The 15958-nt window shown below is 37.3% G+C and overlaps 1 protein-coding gene across 1 annotated transcript in view; it reads left to right on the top strand.

Annotated features, from left to right (window-relative positions):
* The first annotated feature begins 2274 nt into the window (after positions 1 to 2274).
* The window catches only part of WASL (WASP like actin nucleation promoting factor), a 30123-nt gene continuing 16439 nt past the window's right edge, over positions 2275 to 15958 (top strand). Inside the window, exon 1 of the mRNA XM_015822196.1 lies at positions 2275 to 2400. Within this exon, the coding sequence (XP_015677682.1) occupies positions 2275 to 2400 (126 nt within the window). The remainder of the gene's footprint in view (positions 2401 to 15958) is intronic.

The raw sequence follows: 15958 nt of genomic DNA, 5'->3' as shown, positions 1-15958 counted from the left end.
AGTCAAGCTATTCTCCAAGGCGCCTGAAGGCAGGACGAGAAGCAATGGATGGAAACTGATCAAAGAGAGAAGCAACTTAGAACTAAGGAGAAACTTCCTGACAGTTAGAACAATTAACCAATGGAACAACCTGCCTCCAAAAGCGGTGAATGCTCCAACACTTGAAATTTTTAAGAAGAGCCTGGACAGCCATTTGTCTGAAATGGTGTAGGGTTCCTGCCTGAGCAGGGGGTTGGACTCGATGACCTCCAAGGTCCCTTCCAACTTTATTATTATTATTATTATTAAATTATCACAACTGTTACATGAAGATATGTGAAACCTTCTTTCAGATCACCCCTCACATATAATTTAACAGTTTTTTGAGTGTGATTAATTCTATCATCATGGACATGCACTATAACTAAATGGTTCTTGGTGGACCCTTATGCATAAAGGAGAATCACTGCTTTTAGGTTTGTGTGCCATGGCAAATGTTATAAACATTTATAAACTGCAATAGACTGCATTTTGTGTCTTCTTTTTTAAAAAAGCACAGCTGTATCATAAAACATATATTAGTTTTTGTGGCTCATCAAAAAATTGAAACTGTATGGATTTGTTCCCTGAATCTCTCTCTGTATCATGAGATGTTGGCTTTCTGATTTTTACAGTAGTCTGTGCATAGTGACAGTTTTTATTAGCTATAGAATTTTGAAGATTGTAATAATCATCCTGTAATAATCCTGACCATTTTATGAGCAATGCAAAATATTAGATCCAATTAGTTTTTATCATTTGTCAGTACTGCAGATTCAACGTGGTTGAAGTTTGAGATTACTACCAATGTTTCCTTCCAAAAATGAGTATCTTCAAAGATTGGTTTTTTTTCAATGCAGAACAGGCCACATCTGTGATTTATATGATTAAAACCAGGGGTCTTCAAACTCGGCCCTTTTATGACTCATGGACTTCAACTCCCAGAATTCCTCAGCCAGATGCAAGCAATGCTCACAAGTACATGAAGATGCATCCAGATAAAAATCCAGGAATTCCATAAAGCCAAGGATGAGACTTACAACAAAACAATTATCTCAGTTCAGTGTACAAGTTCCCCCGTTCGTTTGCAACTTTAGAACCTCAACATCACGTTTCTCAATCTTGGAAATTCAAACATCCGTAGACTTCAATTCCCAGAATTCCCTAACCAGCATGTCGGGAATTGAAGTCCGCACACCTTCAACTTGTCAGGGTTGAGAAACGCTGCTCTATTTGGAAATACGCGATCCGAGTTCCCACATTTTTAAGGCATTTTAATCTCGTTTAACCATGATTTAGGACCTTAACCCTTGAGCTAGACGTCGCCAAGCCTCGAAGCGAGCAAAGCCCAACATCCATTATCGAAGGACCCACATAGCGTACGCAAACTCTTTTGTAGAAATTAAAGGAAACGTCGGATTTATAACAGCAAAGCTTTTCAGTCTAGAGGCACAATTACGTCTGAAGGGTCGTCGGGGGCTTTAAGCCAGGGGCAGGCAGGTGACAAGAGCGCACACCCCCGGTTTCGCGCCACCAGCCCCAAGGTTGTGTGTGATAGAATTGCAGAAATCGCGGGGCGCGTCCCCTCTGCAAGCCCGCGGCATCTCCACTCGCTTCCTCCGCCTTCCGCCACCGCCAATATCCAGACTTCCTGGATGACAAGGCCGGGGAATCAGCCCGGCCTGGCTCGCCCGGTATTTAACGGGGGAGGCCACAGAAAGCACGACTCCTGTGCTCGCCACTGGGACTTGCGCTGAAGCTCAGCCGCAGGCCGCCCCGCCAACGCTCTCCGGACCGGCGGAGAAGAGAGTCCAACCAGGGGGGCGCCGGGCCGAGAAGCGGCGACGCGGGCCGGGCAGCCTGGGGCGTCTCGACCCCGCGTCCTCCCCTATCCCTCCGCGGCGTTTGGTCTCGCCCGCGCCTCCGCTCCCTGCCATGTTGGATTGCACGGCCGGCGCCGGGGAGAAGTTGGAAGTTTAGTGCCTGTCGGGAGAGCGGCGGAAGGCGCGCAGAGGACAAGGAGCGGGACTTTCCGGCCGCTCCGCTCGCTCGCAGGAGCCCCTCAGGAGTTGGTCCTCGGTCCGGCGCGGCGCCCCCTCAGGTCGCCGCCCCGATGTTGCTGCAATAGCGCGGGGAGACAGGCTGCTGGCCGCCACCCTCCAGGGGACGCGGGGCCTGACCCCCAGACGAGCCAGAGCCAGCTGCGAAGCCGGCGGAGGGGTTGGCAGTCCCGGCCGGGCGCCGGTGGCGGCCGCTATGAACAACAGCCAGCAGCAGCAGCAGCAGCACCCGCCGCCGCGGAGGGTCTCCAACGTGGGCTCCATGCTGCTCACCCCGCAGGAGAACGAGAGCCTCTTCGGCTTCCTCGGCAAGAAATGCGTGGTAAGTGGCGGACGGGAAGGAGGCTTCGCCCTGCTGGCTGGGCCTGACTGCCTCGGGGGGAGGCCCGGCCAATCCTGTGGGGGCGCCTGGGGGAGGGCTTGCCTACGCGCGTCCCGGGCGGCCAGTTGCATTGACCTCTCAGGAAGGGGGTTCAGGGCAGAAGGGGGTGACTTCCATCTGCCGGAGGAGAAGCGGGCTGCTCCAAGTGGGAGGCGTGATGATGCAAGAAGACTGCCAGTTCCCCCCCCCTTTTTTTTTTTATTTCCTTTCCGTTGCTGGCTTACTTCGAATTTGGAGAGACCAGAAGGTCCCTGGCTGGGGCCGTTCCCACGGAACAGCTGCTTGCTTCCTTTTTCCCCTGTATTCTTCCTCACGGCTCTGTATTGTTGAGGCGGGGGTGGAAAACCAACCCCTAAGAGCTTTGGCTAAATTTATACTGAAAAGGGACAAATGGGGGGGGGCGACAAAAAGATGCACGCCTTTGGTCTCCAAGGAGAACACTTCAGCGGTCTTTTTTTTTTGAGCTCGTGAGAATGGGATAAATACTGGGTACAGGTGAAGGCTGTGAATCCAAGCAACAGGAAGGGAGGTAGAGCCTGTTGACTAGACTCGGCCCATTGGATCCGCTGCGGCTTTGCTGAAAGAAAGAAACCTGGCTAGGAGACTTCCAAACGAATCTTTCACCCTTGTGGCTTGTTTCAGGCAGATGCTGTTTTAGCTTTGCTGGGGAGCTCTTCAGTCATTGCTATGTTAAGAGATTATTTTCTCGTCCACTTCCTTTTTCCAACAGGTATTATTATTTCAGAGTATGCCGGAAGTGCTCTGTGGTTTTCAATAAGAGTGTGTCAGCAATGGAGATGTTGCAATTTTTTGTGTGGAAAAGTTCAGCTAGTCATAGAAAGCTAGAATAAATTTATACCTGAATAGTTTCTGAACTTTCAGGAAATGAACTCTGAAATGAAAATAGTGCTCTGAATTCTGTTCCCATTTGAGCAGTAGATTTGCAAGAGCATATACAAAATTCCCCTGAAAATATATTTTAGTGGGGGAAAAAAACAACTGTGATAATCCCTGAAATGTTGGTAGTTCTCATATAGCTTATTAGGAGACTTTATGCTGCTATGTCTTGGCTTAGCAAGTTTTGGTATAAAATCTGTACAATGGTATTTTATATTGAAATAGTCTTCATTTAAATTTGGCCTCTTCTTATTTCTGAGCTGACAGACATTTAAATTACTAAATAATTAATCCGTATTCCAGATGGATTGGCAGTCAAACTTTTCCTCTTCCGAATCATTACAAAAAATACAATCATGAATAAAGCACCTTGGATATGTTCTGTTTCCTTTAAGGGTTTTTGTTTATTGGCAGAAATTGGTTTTGCTAAAGTTTTTTCCCATTATAACAGAAAGGGCAAACTTATTATCAAGTAGTTGACTACAGATTTGCAAATGCCTTGCCCACTGTAAGATCAATAAAGATTATAATAGTATAGTGGTCTGGATGGAAAATCCAGTTTTTTGTTTCTGATGAGATTAGATGAGTAAAGACGATTCACAGATCATAATCTGTCATTCAGTCACAGATCGTAATCTGTAATTCATGTTTCATTAAGGCCAAGTTTGCACTCTAGATATGTCTTTTTCTGGTGTTAATGGGAATTTGCAGAGATAAAGTAGTTTCTGAAAACTGTCTAATGAACATGAGCTACTTTTTTTTTCTGGGAATGCCGACTTACGAGGGGGGGGGTAAACATTTATATTGATTCCATACTAATTTTATTTTAAATACTGTTGGCCAAGTGGCTAAATGTTAACATTGTACTATAATATTACTCGCAAGCCACTTTTTTCAGAGGGGAGAAAAATTAGCACTAAAAATGTCTTTGCCAAAATTTAATACACTTCACAGTGTATCTCTTTTAAAATCTCTTTTAGAATGTTACATTCTCCCCTCTTTAGTGAGGAGCTGTCCCTAAGTGGAAAAGTTCACAGGCTTTGCCCTCAGGAAGTACTAGTTTTACTTCCAACAAAGTCCAAGTTTGTTGAAAAGATCTTTATGTGGAGAGCCATTCCTAGCCATTTCTATTACTGAGCTGCATAGATTTTCACTAATTTAGTGCAAGTTGAATTCCTATGAAAACAAGAAAATGACCCATCTATAAGTGTATGCATTATTTAAAGAACAAACATGCTTTTATCTACAGAATTGTTTTATATGCAAATGTAATCAATAAAATAATACATAAAATCAGAAAATTTGTGTGATCAGTGGTAGAGAATTTAAAGAAAAGCAATTTGGGTGCAGTAATATACTACAATATGGTAAATAAAATAGTATTAATAAAATTAGAAGACTTGGAGAAAATATTTCATATTCTATGTGATGACACTTGAAATATTTGAAAATACATTGCACATTGGATTATATGATTAATTTCTTCCTCATATAGAAAAAATTGCTGAAAACCTCTTTAAAACTGTTTTAGAATAATTGTATATTTTAGTGTAAAATTTACACTTATTAAAAACAAATTGCCCATGGGTTAGTTGCTTAATGATTAATTAATACATAATTATATGTATGTGTATACACTATATAATAATATAAAAAGTATTTCTATCACTGATATATTAAGAGTATTTGACAGTACACTTACAGTTTACAGAGTTATAAAACCATAAATAGTAACATGCACACATGATCTACCTTTACTAAAACTCTGTGTTCCTTAATGTTACCTTCTAGTTAGACAATAAAAGCTGTGTGAAAGAGTTTTGACTTCAGAGTTCTCAGGAAGTTTATCAGGGAGGACACCATTCAGATTTCAGGAAGCAGATTGTTGTATTGCAAAGGACATAGAGCAGCAGCTCATTCTTGTTCTCCTGTTCTGATCTCATTTGGAAGTGGTACTCTTTAACCACCCCTTTCTGGATAACATGGTTCTACCTGGAATAGGTGTTTTTGTGTTATACTATTTTCTAGCTGCAAATAAAATAACCAATCACTTTCACTTCTGGAATTGTAACTGCTAGACCGAGAATTATAATGCAAGTGAAAATCAATGTGTTAGAGGGGATATGAACTATAACTGATAGATAATATCTTCAGCATGCAAAAAGGTTAGGTTCAGTTCTCTGGCATCAGTTTAAAAGAATACATAATGGAAAAGATTTTACTTCGAGAATCTGAAGAATCACTTTTCAAGAGTAGGCAATTTTGGACAAATAGTCTGGCCTTTTCTAAATCAACAATACTCTTTAGACTTCTTGAATTATAACAAATTCTGTTTGGATAAAGTAAAGGCATTTAGCATCTTATTCAATAATAACATCCCTTATTGAGCTCAATACAGGTAATCCTCATTTAATGACTACTTGCTTAGCAAATATTCAAACTTGCAACAGTACTGAACCAGTGGTAATTATGACCAATCCTTGAGATTTCGGCCATTATAGAGTGCCCCATAGTCACATAACTGCTGTCCAGGTGCTTGGCAACCAGTCATGTCTAATATTGGTTGTTTTTAATCATGGCCCACTATACGTTCCTAGTTTATTTAGCATATGGTTTATATTCCTTATATATCCCTAATATGTAGGAATAGCATGAATTCATGGGACAGGCAGCATTATGTTTTGTATTGTTGCCTTGGAATTTTATACATTTTCCAAATACTTAAGTCCATGGCTATTCTTTTTGTTGTATTCTCTATCACCCTTACCTCACTATGCAATGTAATTGTCAAATAGTCCAAATTCTGTGAAGGAACATCTATTGCCCAGACGTAATAGGATAATAATTGGATTATTGGAATGCGCTCTACACAGAACTACCCTTGAAGAGTATTCAGAAGTTACAATTGGTACAGAATGCACTGGCATGGACAATACTGGAGGCCTCTTGCATGACCCCTATAACATCACTGTTATACAAGCTTTATTAGTTGCTGGTTTGCTTCTGAGACCAGTTCAGTGTATTGGTTATCACTTTTAAAACTCTTCATGGCATGAGATTAGGTTATCTGAGGAACCATCTCACCTCTGCAGGTGATTTAGTAAGAAACAAAAACCCACCCCTGTACCATCCATGCTCTTGTGCTCTTTATGTAATTGTTAATTTAGTGCTTTTATATTCTTTTTGCCACTGTAAACTGTCCAGAGTTTGACTAGTAAGACAGGCAGCATATACATTAAATAAATAAATGTAGTATTAAGATAGTGACTTAAATGCATAGATAATAAAAGGTATTACTTTAATAAATATTTAGCCACAATGATATTTTTGCATGTTTTGCTCCATTTGTATCAGCCTTATATTCAAACATATTGGATGCAGATAGAAGCAAGGCTGGGATTCATAATCTAGCAATATTTGCAATAATACTTGTCTAACAAGAAAAGGCAAGGCAGTTTTTTTTTGAGAGCATTGTCTCAGTGCTCCACTAGCCATTTTACCATAACAATTGACCTACAATAATATGTAATACTCACATTATCAATAAAATTAAATAGTTTGAGGTTTCTATAGAACATTTGCATTTTGTTCTTAATGCTTGGGCTTTTATATAAATATAAACATTTTTTATATTTCATGTATGTTTCCCCAGAGCACTTTTGTTTTAAAAAAGTGAATATGTACTCCATGTGACCTTAATGTTTTAAAGACTGTTCTGTTTTCTTTTTAATCTTTTACATGCTTGTGTTACTTATTAATTAAGGGTTTGCAGCTTCTGTACATTTTTCTAAAGAGTAATTTACTGTGTGGGATTTCTCTGAGTAGCTGCTATTTGCTGCCTCTTTTCCCTTCCATAGTGAATATTGAAAAAATTGCCAGGGTAGGGATGACCAAACTAAATTGAACATTTTTTTTTTCATTTTCAAAAAGAATATTATAAAGACATTTATCACCTCTCTGTTACTAATTGTATAGAATTAGACCAGAGACTGAGATAACCTGAAATCTGGAGAAACATTTACACTGAGTTTTATGATACAAAAGGGAAGATTATCGGAATGATTTTTGGAACACTGAAATATACCACCTCTCCTTGGGATCTAGTCTATCACTGATGATGTTACCTAGTTTGGGTAATGAAACATCTGCAAGAAAACAAGCAAGCTCAGAGAGTGCCAAGGATCCTTCATGTCAACTTTGAGCTACAAATATTCTCCTTTATTTGTTTAACTGGCATCCAAACCAAAGGAAATATAAGTAACCTCACCTGCAAGAAGCCATGTTTGCTTTGTCATGATTTTTGTGAGGGTTTATTTCCTCTTAAATAAAGTTAAGCATGGGAAAGAGCAGGTGCTATATTCTTATCATCACCAAGTAGGTTCTGAACATAAGTTTGTATCAGTGCATGGTCATATCCACTTTTAATTTTATGCTATTGTTGCTCCAGGCGTTTTTTCATCAATTTAATTCCTCACTATCTCAGTAAACCAAGGAGTTGCCTGAGATTGGTAACCTGTATGAAGCCTTGTTTTATCTTCTTTCTTTCTGTTGTTTCTTTATCCAACACTACACTAAACCTCCAAAATTGCTTTTTTAAAGTCAGTGAACAAGTGAAACCAGTAAAGGAGTTTCCTTGTTTTCTGTCACCCTAATTTATACTGATTTTCATTTGCTACTTTCCCATGTTTAATCATTTCAGAGTTCTTTGATTAATAAAGTAACTATTTTAGCCTGTCTTGTTAAGATAAACCTCAAACAATTTCTTGCACCTCTAATGAATTTACTATTATAAAAAGTGGTTCCAGTTTATGAAATTTTATTCCAAATTAGGCATTATACCAAATATTAGTATTAGTGGTTTTATAAACAGTGAGTCAGGAAAAAAAATCAGAACAGCAGTAATTACTGAATTGTGTCTGTTTATAAATTAGTTGAGATAACAAGAAAGATATGTTTGCATTATGACTTGATTAATACATGTAATACAGAACTGAAATAGTTCTCCTTGCCCCCAATTTTGGATTTTGTCATGTGAATTGTGACATTTGTGCCCACCTATTCTTTTTCACAGAGACTGATATATTTGTCTTTATGTAGAAAGTTATACTTAGTTAAGTCTCAACACTGATCTCAGAAAGCTGAGAAATGTCAGATCTGGTTAGTACATAGTGGGAAACCATTAGGAAGTACTACAGTTGTAGGCTAGATTGTGAATCACAAAACAAAACAATAGAACAAGGAATTGGCAAATCTATTATTGTCAAGAAACTTTTAAGTCATCACAAATCAAGCTCAATCAAAGTGAGGCTTTAATTTTTTTTAGAACTCTTTACTTGAGTAACATCCAGGAGTACTTCCAAATATGTTGAATCACGAGTTGCAAAAATCCTAGTTTGTGAGAGTGTTGGTCATAGTATTGGAATTGATTCCTAGCCTACCTTGATACCATGCTGAAAAGTTCTGATAATAAGTAAGGGGTTGCTTCTTCCTTCACAAGGCATCTGTAGAGTTTAGGGGGAAAAAGCTACATTTCAACAAATGCACACAAACACAGATATCTTCATTTAATGACCACATTTGGGACTGGCAACTCAGTTGTTAAGTGAAGTAGTTGCTAAGTGAAACCATGATTGTGCTTATGATCTTACTTCAGCTTTGCTTTACAGGTTTGTGAAGGTCAAAAATAGGAGGCTGTGTGCATGTATTTAAAAATGGTTTTAGTGTATGACTTCTTATATCCAATATGCCGACGCATAACTACTAGATTTTTGGGGGGGAAACATGAATGTAATTTGAGCAAGTCCTTTTTCTCCAGAAAATATTCTTAATCCAGTTTTTCACTCCACACTTTTAGCCAAATCATCTTGAAATTATTTCCTGCATTACAGTTCTAAAGTCAAAAAAGGCATCACTGTATAGACTGCAATACTAAAATCGTATTTGACCTCTGTGGTTAAGACTGTGAAAGTTTCAAACATCCTGCAATAGTGTGGTTTTGAGTGAAATACCACAAATGAACTTCCTTTTTTCTGGCCAGTAGTTTATATTGAAAGTGCATGACTTTGTCACTTCAAATATTAAAGGAAGAGATTTTCTTTGTGGGAAATAAAAGATCTACTAGAAAATATCTTCAAAAGGAAACATTGTGTAACATGCAAGAATTGTTTAATTTTGATAAGCTCTGTGATAACTTCTGCACAAGAATTGCAGGAATTTAAATTAGAAAATTTACTAATTCTGTTGTGGACACCAAGATTATAATTTTGCACACTTCAGATTTTTTAAATGGAAAATGTTGTTATAGCTTGCTTTTTATGGATAAAAAGTGGGCCAGTCAACTTTTTCATTGTAGGATGTCTCCACTCATTTAGTTTTATAGCATATAAAATCTGCAAGTTGAAGATCAAAATATCAAAATAAGTCTAGTTACATCATATTATGTACTGTAGTCCTGCTAAATTAATGTTCCATTGTAGCCTGAAAAGCTGGTTTTATTTCTGTTGACTATCAAGCTTTGTTTTAAACATTTATATCCTGCCTAGCCTTTATGTGGTTATATAACAGTGATGGAGAATCTTTTAGGGACTGAGTGCCCAAACTGCAACCTAAAACCCACTTATGCATCGTCGGGTGCCAGGTGGGTGTGGCCCATTGGGTGGGCATGGCTGTGGTGGTAATGGCAGACTGGGTGGGACTAAAAAGTTCAATCAATCAATTCCAACTTTGCAAGATTTTTTTTCCCGCGAGAAGTTGAAATTGACTGTTTGAACCTTTTTTTTTTGTACATGGTGGCGGAAGCTTAAAGCGAAAAGGTTTTATAAAACCCAGTTGAAGGCCTAGGACTGGGGCAATGGTGCACGTGCCCACAGAGAAGGCTCTGAGTGCCGCCTCTGGCACCCGTGCCATAGGTTCCCCACCACTGTTATATAACATTAACAAAAAAAATACAGAAATCTAAACAAGTTTTCACAGCAATTTTTTTAAAAGGATTCTGCCAGTGAATTATGTCAATTGTCTATTAATATTTTTAATCATTTTGTTGATATAAGTGCCATGCTATATAGTTCAGCGAATAGCTGTTGGTGATCCAAAGCCAAATGAAGATCATGTATAGACCATTCTATAACAAATTTTGTACAGTGTTTTAAAAAAAGTCAAACAGGATTTGGTTTAAAATATTATGAATTAATTTCTTGCTCTGTATTGTTTAATTTTAACAGACAATAGACTTTTATCTGTGTCCCTAGCCAAAGGTAATGCTAGGTGTATACATTAATACATTAATGTACAAAATGGACTGTCTTCTATCATTTCTATTTCTTTTTCTCCTCTGAATTGCCCAACTTGTATAAAGTGCATAAAATAACTGGTACACTAATAAGATGATATCTACCGTATGCAGATAACTTTTGGATCAATCAATACTTACTAGTTATAATTTTGTTTTTTATAAAATTTTATTATTTTTTAACAGAATTCAATAGTAATCATTCAACAAAAACGTGTTGTCTGCGTATCTTATTCACTAATACAAATTAATTTCCTAATCCCTAAATCATTGATAAAATAGTTCCCAAGTTTGAAAATATTCTGGGTTTTTTTTCTTTCAACCTTAAAGTAAGTTTGTCCATTTCTGCACAGTCTAGTACAGTGGTGGCGAACCTATGGCACGGGTGCCAGAGGCGGCACTAAGAGCCCTCTCTGTGGGCATGCGTGCCATCGCCCCAGTCCTAGGCCTTCAACTGGGTTTTATAAAACCTTTTCGCTTTGGGCCTCCGCCATGTGCAAAAAAAAAAAAAAAAGGTTCAATCAGTCAATTTCAACTTCTCGCGGGGAAAAAAAGATCTTGCAAAGTTGGAATTGACTGAACTTTTTAGTCCCACCCAGTCTGCCGTTAACACCGCAGCCACGCCCACCCAATGGGCCACACACCAATTGGCCACACCCAGCCAATGGGCCACACCCACCCGGCACCCGACATTGCGTAAGTGGGTTTTGGGTTGCAGTTTGGGCACTCGGTCTCTAAAAGGTTCGCCATCACTGGTCTAGTATTTTTTTGATTATTTCTTCTTCTGGTGGTATTTCTTCGGTCTTCCAATATTGTGCAAATATAATTCTTGCCGCTGTTATCACATGTAGGATCAAATATGTACTTTGTTTATCACGTTTTTCTGGCATTATACCTAGTAAAAAAATTCAGGTTTACAGTCTATATGTTTCTCTAACATTTTTTCTAAACAAGTGTGGATTATTGTCCAATATCTCCTTGCTTTAACACATGACCACCACATATGATAATAAGTACCTGTTTGTGTTTGCATTTCCAACATTTCCCTGACATATTTTTAAACATTTTTGCTAATCTTGTTGGTGGCAAGTGCCAGCTATAGAACATTTTATATAAGTTTTCTTTATATGAAGCTGACATTGTCAATTTATAATTTTTTCCCCACAGACTTGCCACTTCTCTAAGTCTATATTATATCCAAAATTCTTTGCCCATACTATCATTGTCTCTTTTACTTGTTCATCTTCCATTTTGAGATTTAATAAGAAATTGTACATTTTTTAATTAACTTTTCATTGGAAGTTAATGTCTGATCAAACATAGTCTGCTCTTTATAAAATCCATACTGTTTAATATCTTTGTCATATCTGACTTGCATTTGTAAACGTGACCACCATGTTAAATCGATACCCTGATTTTCCATCTCTTGCCTGGATTTTAAGTTCTCTTCAGAGTTTAGAATATCTTTGTATGTCCATATTTTATCGAGACTGACTAGATTTGGATGTACAAATGCTTCCATTGTTGAAAGCCATCCTGGAATTTTCAAATAAATTTTACATTTTATTTTTCCCATGTTAATAATAGTGCATTTCTAATATAGTGATTTTAGTGATATGTATTTTACTTTTTCCATATCATAAAAAAGCATGCCAACCAAGTTGTAGGTCATGTTCTCCAAGTATAGCAATCTTTTATTTCTAAGAGTTATCCATTTTTTTTATCCATGTTAGCACTGATGCTTGATAATATAAAACCCATTCTGGCAAGCCAAAACCTCCATTTCCCTTGACTTCTTGTAATATTTTCAATTTAATTCTAGCTTTCTTTCCTTGCCAGATAAATTTTTGAATTAGAGAGTTTAAATCTTCAAAGAATTTTTTCTCCAGTTTTATAGGTATCATTTGAAACAAAAATAGTATTTTTGGTAATATATTCATTTTCACCGTAGCAATTCTTCCTAACATCGACAGTTGCAGATTCTTCCATTTTTCCAAATCAAGCTTTATTTGATTTAACACTTAAAAATAGTTATCTTCTTTTATTGTTGAACATCTTGCTGTCAGATATATTCCCAAGTATTTGACCTTTTTGACTATTTGCAATTCTATTTCTTCTAATAATTGCTTTTTTTGTTTATCTGTAAGATTTTTAACTATCACTTTAATTTTTTCTCTATTTATCTTTAATCCTGCTATATCTCCAAATTGTTCTATCTTTTCCAACAGTTTAGGAATCGTCTCTAAAGGTTCCTTTAGAATGAATACCAAATCATCTGCAAATGCTTGCAGTTTGTAGGTTTCACCTTTTATTTTCAATCCTTTAATTTCTATTTAAAACATCCAAAGTTAAGATATATAGCAATGGGGATAATGGACATCCTTGTCTTGTGCCTTTTTGTGTATCAAAATTCTCTGTATAATCCCCATTTACAATTTTGCTGTTTGTTTCTGATACATTGTCTGAATCGTATTTATAAAGTTTTGACCAAAGTCCATTGTTTTTAGTTGTCGAATCATAAATCGCCAAGAAACATTATCAAATGCCATTTGGGCGTCTAAAAATAATAATGCCAGTTGTTTCCCTGGATGCAGTTCATAATATTCCAATATGTCTAGTATTACCCTCAAATTATTTTTTGTCTCTTTGGCAAAAATCTGTTTTGATCTGGGTGTATAAATTCAGTCAAAAATCTTTTCAGCCTCTCAGCTATTATTGAAGTGAAGATTTTGTAGTCCACATTTAATAGTGATACCGGTCTATAGTTTTTTTATCTGGGTCAAATCTGAGTCCTCTTTTGGTATCAAAGTAACATTTATTTCTGTCCATGTATTTGGGATTTTTGCCTCCAATAAAAGTTCGTTAAGATACATCTTTCAATAGTAAACTTAATGTATCTTGTAAACATTTATAAAACTGCCGGGAGTCCATCTGATTCCAGTGTTTTTTCATTTTTTGTCTTTTTATTTGCTCTGTCAGTTCCATCATTGTTATTTTTTCATTTAACATAGTCTTGAAATTTTCTGGAATTTTTGGTAAAATATTTTCTTCCATATATTGAGTCATTTTCTCCCATGGAGTTTCTTCCTTAACATATAGTTTCTCATAGTATTCTTTAATTATCTTTTTATTGCTTCATTTTTAAATTGTAAACAACCTTTTTCATCTACTAAATTGTTTATCAATTTTTTCTCCTTCTGTTTTTTAAGTTTATAAGGTAACCATGTTCCTGGTTTATTTGCATTTTCAAAAAAGTTTTGCTTTGCCCTTTTAATTTGCTGGGCCAATTTTCCTGATTCTATTAAATTTAATTTATGTTTTATTATTTCCATTTGTCTTTTCAATATTTTCTTTTGTGGGTTTATTTGTAGTTCAAGTTCTAATTTTTTTAATTCTTCTCTTAACAACTGACATTGTTGTCTCTTTTCTTTATTTATTTTTTGCCATGTATTTATCGCTACGCCTCGAAAATATGCTTTGGCTGTATCCCATACATTTTGTAATGTTGTATCTTCTTTTTTATTTTCTTTGAAGAAAAAATCCATTTCTTTTGTTGCTAATTCTATAAATTCTTTCTCTTTTAACACTGATTCAAAGTCCATCTTAATTTTTTCTGCATTTCTTTCCACACCATTTTTAAAGGATTATGATCTGCCCAAATACCTAATTCTATGTCAATTTCCTGCATACTATATTAACCCTTAATTCAGGCGTCATCCAAATCATATCAATTCTAGTCCAAGATTTATGACTATTAGAATAAAATGTATATTGTGATTTTCCTGGGTTCGTTTCTCTCCAAATATCTTGTATACCAATTTTCTCTATCATGTTAAAAAAAGTCTTAGGTAATCTTTTTCTTCCTTGTTTCCCTGATTTACTGGTTTTATAATCTACTACTACCCATCTACTATTGCATTGAAATCCCCAATTAAGCATATATTTTGATATTCCATTTCTACTATTTTTCTGTGAAGGTTTTGATAAAAATTTTCTTGTTTGTTATTTGGTGCATATATTGCTAACAAAAGTATCTGTTTTTTATTTAAAAATATTTCTACCATTACTATTCTTCCTTCTTCATCTGGATAAATCATTTTGGAATCTATTGTCTCTTTAACACAGTGGTTCTCAACCTGTGGGTCGGGACCCCATTTGGGGTCGATTGACCATTTCACGGAGGTCGCCAAGCAAGGCTGTCTGCCATTTTTTTTTTCCCACCATTTTTTTTGTCCACCATTTTTTTCCCCTTTTCCGGCAGGTGCCTTACCTCCCTTGGGCTGGGCCAGCTGGTGGTCGGCCTGCTCCATCTCTGCCACTTGCCAGCTACGCCTCGACCGGCGCAGGGGGCGGAACCACGCATGCACGGCGCTCCCGGGCAGGGAAAGTCCTCGACTTACGACCGGTTGGGTAATCCTCAACTTACGACCGGTTTAGTCCTCGACTTACGACCGGTTTAGTCCTCGACTTACAACTGGTTGGGGTCGCGGCATTAAAAAGGTTGAGAACCACTGCTTTAACATATATAACTACTATTCTCTTTTTTTGTTGGGCTGATGTATAACAAAGTTTTCCAAGTTTTGGATTTTCCAAAAATTTACGAAGTTGTTTTTTATGTGTCTCTTGCAAACAAATTATATCAATGTTTAATTTCTGTAGTTGTTTGAAAATTCCTTTTCTTTTTGATGGGGAATTCAATCCATTTATATTCACTGAAAAAATTCCATTTTCCTTCTCCATTTTGATTTACTTATATTTAGGTTTTGTTGATCTCGTAATTCTCTGCTGTCTTACTGTTCCCTCATCTTCTTGATTCATCTTCTCTTTTTCTTCTTCCACTTGTGTAATTGTTTCCTCTATTGTTTGTTCTGTCTGTTTCTGGGTTTTTCCATCCTTTTGTTGATATTGTGTTCTTTTTCCTAGAAATGCTCTATATCTTTCATCAAAATCCTTTGCCTTCCACACTGAATCCAATCGATATCTTGTATTATTCCAATTGATTAGAATCCCTTCTGGCATCAGCCATCTAAAATTTACTCCTTTTGCAATCAGCTTTGTAGTCAAGAAATGATATTGTCTTCAAGTATCCCTTATTCTCTTGGGAATCTGTTTCAGCGCAATCTGGGGGTCCTCCTGGATTCGCGGCTGACGCTGGAAGACCAGTTGTCGGCCGTGACCAGGGGGGCGTTTTATCAGGTACGCCTGATCCACCAGTTGCGGCCTTTTCTGGACCGGGACGCCCTGCGCACAGTCACTCATGCCCTCGTTACCTCCCGCCTGGACTATTGTAATGCTCTCTACATGGGGCTCCCC

This window comes from Protobothrops mucrosquamatus, unplaced genomic scaffold, assembly GCF_001527695.2.
Source record: "Protobothrops mucrosquamatus isolate PMUCROS unplaced genomic scaffold, P.Mucros_1.0 scaffold_172, whole genome shotgun sequence".
Classification (NCBI taxonomy): domain Eukaryota; kingdom Metazoa; phylum Chordata; class Lepidosauria; order Squamata; family Viperidae; genus Protobothrops; species Protobothrops mucrosquamatus.
The sequence above is the reverse complement of the archived record's forward strand: the minus strand, read 5'-3'. Positions and strand labels throughout refer to the sequence as shown.